Source organism: Centrocercus urophasianus, unplaced genomic scaffold (assembly GCF_019232065.1).
Source record: "Centrocercus urophasianus isolate 14NV4802_14NV808 unplaced genomic scaffold, USGS_Curo_1.0 seq_16, whole genome shotgun sequence".
NCBI classification, from domain to species: Eukaryota; Metazoa; Chordata; class Aves; order Galliformes; family Phasianidae; genus Centrocercus; species Centrocercus urophasianus.
The window spans coordinates 25,834,794-25,843,981 of record NW_024884711.1 but is presented as its reverse complement, the minus strand read 5'-3'; the positions used below and the strand labels follow the sequence as shown (position 1 = coordinate 25,843,981).

The following is a 9,188-nucleotide window of genomic DNA, read 5'->3' as shown; positions in this document are numbered from 1 at the left end:
CAGCATCTTGTTCTGATCTGGTATCCCTCTCTGCTTGTCTCTTCAAGAGACAAGGACAGAACTGGATTTCCTAACTAGAACTTTGACTTTCATCACACATTCTCCCTAGGCTTCATCTTGAAGCCTTGCAGTCCACTAAAGCACCCTTATGAGTACCACCAGGCACATCTTCACTGAATAGTGCATAAAGTAAATGAGGGCCATGAAGCAGGTAGAGTTTCATCACTAGAGAAAGACATCAGTAAATATGTTTTTGCCATTTTACAGAGCAATGTAACCCAAACTTAGTTCTCACATTCATTGTTCACAGCAGTTTTTAATGAACTTTTCCAATAAACCCATATATTCACATGTAAATATATGCCAGGGATTAAACACCAGTCATTTGTTTGGGAGAATATCTGACCTACATTTTTATCTTGTAATAGAAATGTTTCACTTCCCATCTGGTACTGATAAAATCAGCGTACACATTTAACTGGTGTAAATTCAATGAGTATTAGAAAGTTAATTGTTGTGAATTAGGTGTTTAACTAAAATCCATTAAAATTACATGGATATAAAGCTTGTGAGATGAAAATTAGGCCCATCAATTCTTAGCATTAACTCAAGAACCCATTTAATTATGGGATTTGGGGAGTTTGTAATTATCTTCTAAATACGGTGTTTACTGATTAAGAATTCACTAGCATTGTGTCATGCATGTGTGAAATTTTACTGACACCTAACAGCTAGTTCTCTGACAGCAGCCTCCATCGGCCCAAAGGAATGTCATCTGCACAGAACAGCTCATTTATTTTTCCCTCAGGGGCCTTCAGAATTCCTGGGAGGAGGAACCACTTACATTTGCAAAGGCCTTGCATACTTGCCTTTATTAAACTGGGAACACAAATTTAAGGGAAGAATTCAAATACATTTGAATTTCAATGAAAATATTTCCTCCTTAATCAGTTCTTAATTTCAGTTTCACTTGTTTTTCTCTATAACATGCTTTTCCTGCAGTGAAATAGCAAGCTCTGAGAACCTGAACAGAAACACATCATTGTTTTAAACATAAAATGAAGTGTAATGGAAGACATTTGTAATTCTCTGCCAAGGATGGTGATTTTCTCTTTTGGCAATAATATTTTTCATTTCCTTTTCAAACGAAGATTGAGGATATTATTTTAAAACACAGAAATGCACAATATATGTACTGATATATCAGCAGATGACTTCAGGCTTTTCTGTGAAATGTTATATCTTTTAGGAGGAATGGGAAATGCTAAACAAACTCTGATTGTGTGTTCAGTTCACTTGGACAGCGATACAGGCAGGGAAGTCTTTATTTTTTTTTGTCTTGGTCTTGATTAGTAATAATGTGCAAATAATATTTTCTTTCGCCATTTCTTGGAGCGCATCTGGTCTTTGCCAGAAAACTCAGGTAAAGAAAGGCGTATGCTTAATGAGCACATATATTTTACACTTTAAAAAAAAACAGTGGAAAATGTGAATTGCATTAAAAAGATCAGCAAGGCTGAGAACTAAGTACATTCAGAAAGATTTTCGGTTCTGCATCTAATGGAGTAGAATTGTTCCAAATGCAGAAGGAACTATCTGTTTGCTCCCATGCAGCTGTTACACACCAACCAAAAAAGGGTTGGCAGGAATGTGTGAGACAGAGCCATTCATCACAGCACCAGAAATGGAACTGACTTCATGAGCAACCAAAAGAGAAAGCACATAGCAAGCATGTGAATAGCAAATTTGCTATTCACTATGCAAGTCGCACATTTAGGGGATGATATTAATCGAAAATTAAGCAATACAAAGAATACTGCTTTGTATCGAATGATGGGGTATAGAAATCCTATTAGCATTTAATAGCCGTGTGTCAAATTCCCCATTGATTTTAATAGAACTGTTTAAACTTCTGTGACACGATGAGCGTGTGCTCGGTGGTTCAAGCAGGGGGATTGCACATCCTTTGTTGTCAGCCTTGCGCAGTATGACACAAAGCTCGTTCCTATCCCTCCACGGTTCAGATCCATGCTACGTGAAGCTAAGCCACATGTAGCTACAAGAAAAATCGCTTACAGAATCAAAACTGCCAAGATGAGCACTGCAGCCACAGAGGGCGGACCTGCGAGACCTCAGCGCTGCAGAGCGCGGGTAGCGTTAGCTCAGACATTAGAGGCACGCCAAGCTCTTCCCAACACGGGTCCTTTGTGCGAGAGGCAGCCCCCCGCCCCGAGCAGGGCTGTGGAGGGGGTGTGCCGCGCTGTGCCGTTGCCCTCGCCGCTCCCCCCCAGCGGTGGGGTTCAGCGATGCACAGCCGCCGCCTCAGAGCCGCCTCAGCGGGAGTGGACTGAGCCCGGGCCGGAGGCGCTGCGGTTGGGCGGGAAAGGATGGCGGCGGGAGGAGGAGCTGGCAGCCACGTCACTTTCCCCGGCCGCGTGTTTACGTGGAGATGAAGATGGCGGCGCCGGTGTCTCCGCCACGGCAGCTGTCGTCGCTGTGAGACGGGACAGGAAAGGACAGCGAGCTGCGCGTGTCTCGGCTGAGGGGGGTGTGCCCGCCTGCCGCCGCCCATAACGCTGTGCTTTCCCCGCACAGACGCCATGGAGGACGAGGAGCGGCTGAAGAAGCTGGAGGCTGGCAAAGCCAAGGTGGGAGGCGGCTGCGGCTCGACGGGGGCGGGGAGGCTGGGGGGAGCGCGGTCTGCGGGGCGCAGCGGGGCTACAGCGGGACCCACTTCGAACAAAGCCGCGGAGGATGCGCTTTGTGCCGCCCTCCGGCGCGCACCCAGCTCCCCGCCGTGGGTTCGGCTCGCCTTGGCTCAGCGGGACCGCAGGTGTCGCGACGGGGCCGGGAGGTGGCAGCCCGGGGCGGGGAGGAGGGCTGACCGAGACACCCTCCCGTCTGCCTCTTAAGCCCGGGCAACTCCCTGTAAACCTTTAAGGAAGTTTATAGAAGCGGCAGCTGCTCCTGAGCGCGGCATTAATACCTCTTAGGGCCCGGGATTAGAGCTGCCGCCGGCGATGTGCCGAGGGCACCGCTCAAGGCGGGGGCCGGGGGTCCAGAGGAGCCTGAGGGGAAACGCCTGCGTGGCCGGGGGCAGGACGTGATGAGCGACAGCGGTAGGAAAATCAGATGAAAATGAGTACCCTGACATCAGGCACTGTCTGGTCCCTTCGGGCGATTGTTGCTGAGTGACAGGGATCAGAGCTTTGTAACGCTAGTAACTCACGTACCTACCCGGCGTGGCTGGAATCACCCCCAGCTAAAGCCTAAAGGGAAGGGCACTCTGAAGATCCGGCTGTGAAATAGCGTCGTTGCCTGCGCATGTAGCCGATGGAGACGGGTGTGTAGTTGAGCTGTGAAGCATTATGCTGCCTTAGTAAAAAACTTGGCAATTCTTTTGTTTCTGCTTCTTTTGAAAGGATGTTCCAAAAGCACAGGGGTAAAGTCTTGTAGGTGAAGCTGTAAGGAACGGGAACACCTGTTGGAGGATACTTGTAGCCCCCACAGTGTTTAAGTGCCACAAGAACCATGTGCTGGTTTGATTTGGAAGGGATCTGAAGGGTCTTTCAGCTCAGCCCCAGCCATGGCAGGGATGCGGTGCCTCTGTGCTGAGAGGCACCAGGCAGTGGCAGCAGCAGTGCACTCAGAGGCAGCTAGGCTGGCTGATTCTTCTTCACAGAGAGAATAATGGGAGTAAATTTGCTAATATTTCAAAGCACAGTGAATAATTTATCACCGGGTTTTTTTTGTTTGTATTGGCCTGGTATTAACATGGAAAATTACTGACAATTTCTGAGGAGTGAACCAGAAGTTGAGGCTCAAGAGGGAACCCCTATATCACTAAATCGCAGAACTGCAGGGTTTGGAAGGGACCTCTGGAGATCGTTGAGCCCTGCCCCCAGCTAAAGCAGGTTCCCTACAGTGGGTCACACAGAAAAGTTTCCAGGTGGCTGTTGAATATCTCCTATTTCCAGAGCAGTCTCTCTAGCCTGTTCTAGTCTCTGTTACCCTCACAGTAAAGTTCTTGCTCATATCTATATGGAACTTCCCATATTCCATTTTTCTGCCCACTGCCCCTTGTTTTATTGCTGCACACAACTGAAAAGAGCCTAGCCCTATTGACTTGACTTCCACCCTTTAGATATTTGTAAATAAGATTCCCCCCTCAGTCTTCTCTGTGCTGAACAGTTGCAGATGTCTCCACTGTTCCTCATAAGGGAGATGCTCCAGGCCCTAATCCGTCTCTGCCGGACTGTCTCTATGAGTTTTGAACAGAGAGGCCCAGAACTGGACACAGTACTCCTGGGCAGAGGAGGGGGAGGATCACCTTCCTTGATGTGCTGGTCATGCTTTTTTATATTCCTGCTTGCTTTGAGAAAAGGCACGTGTGCATTTCAGTAACTTATTTTACACTTTAGGGACACCATCATTATTGTTGCCCTTCTTCTAGCCTTTTCTGGTTGAAACTTAAGAAATATATCCCTGAACACTTTAATATCCTATGGTTTTAGGCTTCCCTGTGGTTAAAATCACTGCAACTCTTTAAATCTATACGTATTTTACATAACAAGAGACTGTAAAAGCACTGTTAGCTTTTCAGATATTGCACTGGCATTCTCTACACTGTTTATCCTCCTTTTTCTTCTCTCTTTTTTTTTTTAATTTAAATGCATGAATAGTGTAATTAAATGTGTTGTACAGTGGAGACTGCGTCTCAGTCTTCCAGTGACGAGTGTCACTGCTGAAGAGAGAAAAGAGGGAACTGTGTTAGTGGAGAATGGAAGCAGGAGTTGCTACTGCAGCTGCTTTTCTCTTTTTCAAGGATACAGGCACGTTCACATTCATGGTCAGTATGTCTCCCAGAACTGCTTTGCTCCCGTGAATATTTTCTGCAAAATACAGCAACAAGCATCCAAAAAACTTTTGATCCTAACCATTGAAAGCTGTTTAAATAGCAGGAAAAACATGTTGAAATATATGTTCCATTGCTATACTGCAGGTACTTTGATGCTTCTTCTAGGAAAATCTAAACTTAAAATATAAACAGGACATTATAGTAAGTGTGGGATGAGTAGGAAGGCCAATGAGGGGTGCAGTGGAGATGGTAAGTAAACTGCTAAGTTATTATTCAAAAATGGGACTTAGATTCCTAGGTCTTTTTTTCCTTTAAAAGTAGTGCCAAGAGTGTGTGTGTGTGTGTGTGTGTGTGTGTGTGTGTGTGTGTGTGTTAAGCAGTGTGGTCTTTCTGAAAAACAGTTAAGTGTTGGGTGATTTTCTCATCATAGTGTTGAGTACTAGCTGTGAAGTTTGGTTTTGTGTGAGCTTTGTTTTTCTGGATGTCTTCATATGATGCTGTCTCCCTACACAAATCTTTTGCAGAGAAGTCTATCACAAGTGCGTTCTTTGCAATGGAAATTTCCTTGGAGTCTTCTTTGTAATATTTTTGGAAATGAGAAGCAGCATTGTGAATCATACCTTGATTACATGGTGCTAAGGGCGCTCCAGCCTGATAGAATAGGGCTCAGCCTTACCTGGGAAGTCATCTGAAAAATAGGATAAGCTCTTGATAGAGTTGTACCAACGTTTATGTGTATCTGCTGACTTTCTGGGACTGCTTTGTAACAGAGGTTTGGTGAAGTTGCAGCATACGTTATTCTGTCTGTTACAAACCTGCGATAGCAAGGGAGGCATGAAGTCAAATGTGGCTAATTATATGCTCTCTTTTCCAGACCTGTAGTCATTCACCATCCTTTGCCACAAGATAAATGTGCTGGGTATTAACCCGGAGTTGATGAATGTCTGTTTACCTTAAATTAAAATGGTCTCTTTGTGCCTTTATAGAACTGCAGTCTCCCGAAACAAGCTTTTCTTTATTTAGAGCCTGAACTGATTATCTTGGCTCAAGAAAATCCAGAATCCAGGAAAGGTGTGTGTCAGATTGGCTAGTTAAGGGAAACAGGGTTGGCTGTGGTAGAAGGGAGATTTGTGCCAGCAGCAGAAGTATATATGCATGCTGTGAAGTTGATCAGTGCCCCAAAACACAGTGAACTCAGAAATCAGTCAGATGTATTGTGTGCCTTGCCTAAGAGATTCTGGAATATTGTTGACTGCCTGAGTTTATGTAGGTACACCTGATCCTGCAAAAGACAAGGGCTTGGTGGTTGAACATGTTGATTTATACGTGTGCATGCCTGTTTTGTATCAGTTTGCTTGGAAATCTCATGTAACATTAAAGAGGATACTGTTTGTGGTGGTTGAGTTTGTTAATTTTATGTATTTATTTAGCAGTTTAGAATCTAGCTTTCGTATCAGGATGTTGCAATGTTTTGATCACCTTCCAGATCTGTACACAGTAGTTTGCTAGTTTCAGAATGAAAATGTTGTGGACTGTGATTCCTCTGTAAGAAAATGCGTAAGGATTTTGACTATTTATTTTTTAAATAAAATATTTTCATGTTCATAAATATACTTAGTATATCATTTTATTTATATATGTATATAATTGTATAGATATAATTATGTTAAAGGCAGACACTCTTATAGTCTTGCAATGACAGAAGCATTCCTGCCACATTGTTCTGCAAGGCACTGAACCTCGCAGCTATTAAAACTGGTTAAAATAAGAGATGTAGAACCATCAACACCAAGTTTTAGAGAAGAGTCCAGTTTACAGTCTTGAAGGGGAGTAGAAAGGGTTCACCCTCAGCTGTATGCTTTTTTGTGTGGTGGTTTTTTTTTTTTTTTTTTTTTTTTTTTTTTTTCTTTTGTTATGGGAGGTGGATGAGTGAAGACATTAATTTACTGGGTAGATTCTGCAGGTTGGTCTAGGATTTCGCTTGCAGAGTTAATGAGTTCCATTACTCGCTGTCCTAACTTTCAAGAGCTCTGTGGGTATTTGTAATACATTCTTGCTGTAGTGCTTGAAAAAATGCAATAATTGTTGAACAGTCTTAAGAAATAAGGAACTGTCTACTGTAATTAAAATGTAATTAAACATATCTGCTCAGTTTGAGCACAGATGAGATGCTGTGACTGCAGTGAATGCTTTTTATCTATACCATGAGTCACTGAGTAGTTGGGGCAGTGAAGTAGTTTTGGGAAGCAATGACAGCACTCAGTGGACAATTTATACAGGTTATATAACAAATCTGACAAGCCACCTTCACAAATTGAACAATAAAAAGAAATAATTGCAGACTTTGTCTTTCTGGTCATGCAGTTTTCTGGTGTCTGAAGATGAGAATATATGTCATTAGAGCAGCATTGCATAGGAGTCTGAGAATGTTGGCAGTTTGCTTTCATACATCTTACTGTCTTCAGGGCAGAGGAAGGTTTAACATCCTCATCTCTGGCCTTTTCAGGCTGAGAAATTTTGGATTTCTTAGAGAAAGCTGTTGAGTTGAACATTTTTCTTGGGTTGTTTGTTTTTCCAGGTGTTTGGTTTTTGTTGTTTTGTGCATGTGTTTTAAGTTTAAGACTAAAGCAAAACATTAAATAATGATGTGCCACAGTGATTAAAGCTTTAATTTAAAACCCCCAGAAGAACTTAGCATATAGTTTGTGTTTATAAAACACAGCCTTTTAAATTCCCTGCAGTTTACTCAAGGAGGAGGAGAGGGAAAAAAAAAAAAAAAAAAAAAAAAAGGCAGTGTCTTACTGGTTATTAAGAGCTTTTCATCACAGAAAATGAATTAAATACATTGAAACCTTATATTTTGTGAAAGAGCTGGCCTACTAACATGTCCTCTTTTGCCTTCAGGTACAGACTATTCATTTTGTTCGTCATCTGTCTGCCTTCAGTAACCTGAACAAAAACGATTAAACAAACTCCTGGCAGGAGGAATTTTGTTTTTGATCTACATTTCCTTGCTCTGCTTTTCTCTTAAACCAAGAAATTATATTCAACCTTATCAAGAAGTGCTAATTTCATTATAAAGCCCTACTCGTTGCTGTTTCTCTTTACAAACGATGGAGGAAAGCAGCTTTATGGGTTGGCAGCCTTCAGAAGGGGAATGGTGCTGGATTGCATCTGTATCTGAAGGTGTTGTATGGGTACTGCTGGACAAGAGAGAAAGAAACGGAAGGGGAAGGCAGGCTGACCAACAAAAGTGTGGGTGAGCTTTTGCTCAACAGATGTGATCTCAGATTGCCTTATCTCTTTGTTTAGAAAGAAGCAGGAGAGTGCAGTGAAACTATGAAAATGTGCTCTAACAAAGAAAAGAGCTTTTAAGATTGTTTATATGGGGGAAGCAATTTTCTTGCACCTGAAGATCTTCACAAAGCTGTGAGGATCCTGCCTCGTTCCTAGGCATTCTTCTTGTGTGTCTTTAAGCTATTTCTCCTCCCAGGTCCTTTTAGACTTGTTATTTTGGTTCATCTTCATCTTGTGCAGGCTTCAATAGTCACTTTTGCATGTCTGTCAATTCTAAATGCAAATAGTAGGAGGTTTGTCTGTGTGTACTTAGATTATGAATGTACTTAAGCTTAAGAACTGATTTCTGTGTCACAGAGAAAATCAGATACTGATATTATTTTTGTGTGTGTGTCACAGATGCAAGGACTGTGAGTTACCCTGGAGATAAAGTGCCTAATTTTAAAGGTAGATAAGGCAGAAATTGCCTACGTGTGAGAGAGGGACTTTTTTGCTGTAGTTCAGAGCAGTGGATGTCTTTGCATTTTATCATTTGTATACATTTGAGATGAAAATGTGTTTTGTATAATTCATTGTTATTAGGGTAATGCGTAAACTTCAATTAAAGATCAGACTGAAAGGTAACCTTGTGAAATTGTATTTGGGGCATAAATTCATCCTGTAATGGCAAAAAAGTTAATTGAGGTTGTTGTTTTTTGTTTTTTTTTTAATACTTAATTGTTCTGTGGGGTAATAGAACCAACCAATAGAACACCGTTTTCTCAGTTTTCCTTTGTGGGTGTTCTGGTTATTTTTGTTTGTTTGTTTCTTTTTTTGAAAAAACAAGGGGAGAAAAGTTAAATTTTTCTCCATTGTGTTCAAGTTTCTTCAGGAGTTCATGGGATCCCTGTTAAAAAAAGACTTGAAATACTGAACTTGAGTTCCTTTATGGGCTGCTAGGATTCTTCCTTTTTTTAGGCGCATTCTCCATTTTTTCTGCAGTTTTGTAGGTTTGAGCCCTGTTTTCCTCACTCCAGGGATCTATTCTAGCTTT

The 9,188-nt window shown here is 42.3% G+C and overlaps 1 protein-coding gene across 3 annotated transcripts in view; it reads left to right on the top strand.

Moving 5' to 3' along the window:
• The first annotated feature begins 2,505 nt into the window (after positions 1-2,505).
• AKAP9 (A-kinase anchoring protein 9) overlaps positions 2,506-9,188 on the top strand; it is a 99,974-nt gene continuing 93,291 nt past the window's right edge. For all 3 annotated transcript variants that reach the window (XM_042816723.1, XM_042816722.1, XM_042816721.1), the window contains exon 1: positions 2,506-2,648. In XM_042816723.1, coding sequence (XP_042672657.1) covers positions 2,601-2,648 — 48 coding nt within the window. In that variant the 5' untranslated portion in view covers positions 2,506-2,600. The remainder of the gene's footprint in view (positions 2,649-9,188) is intronic.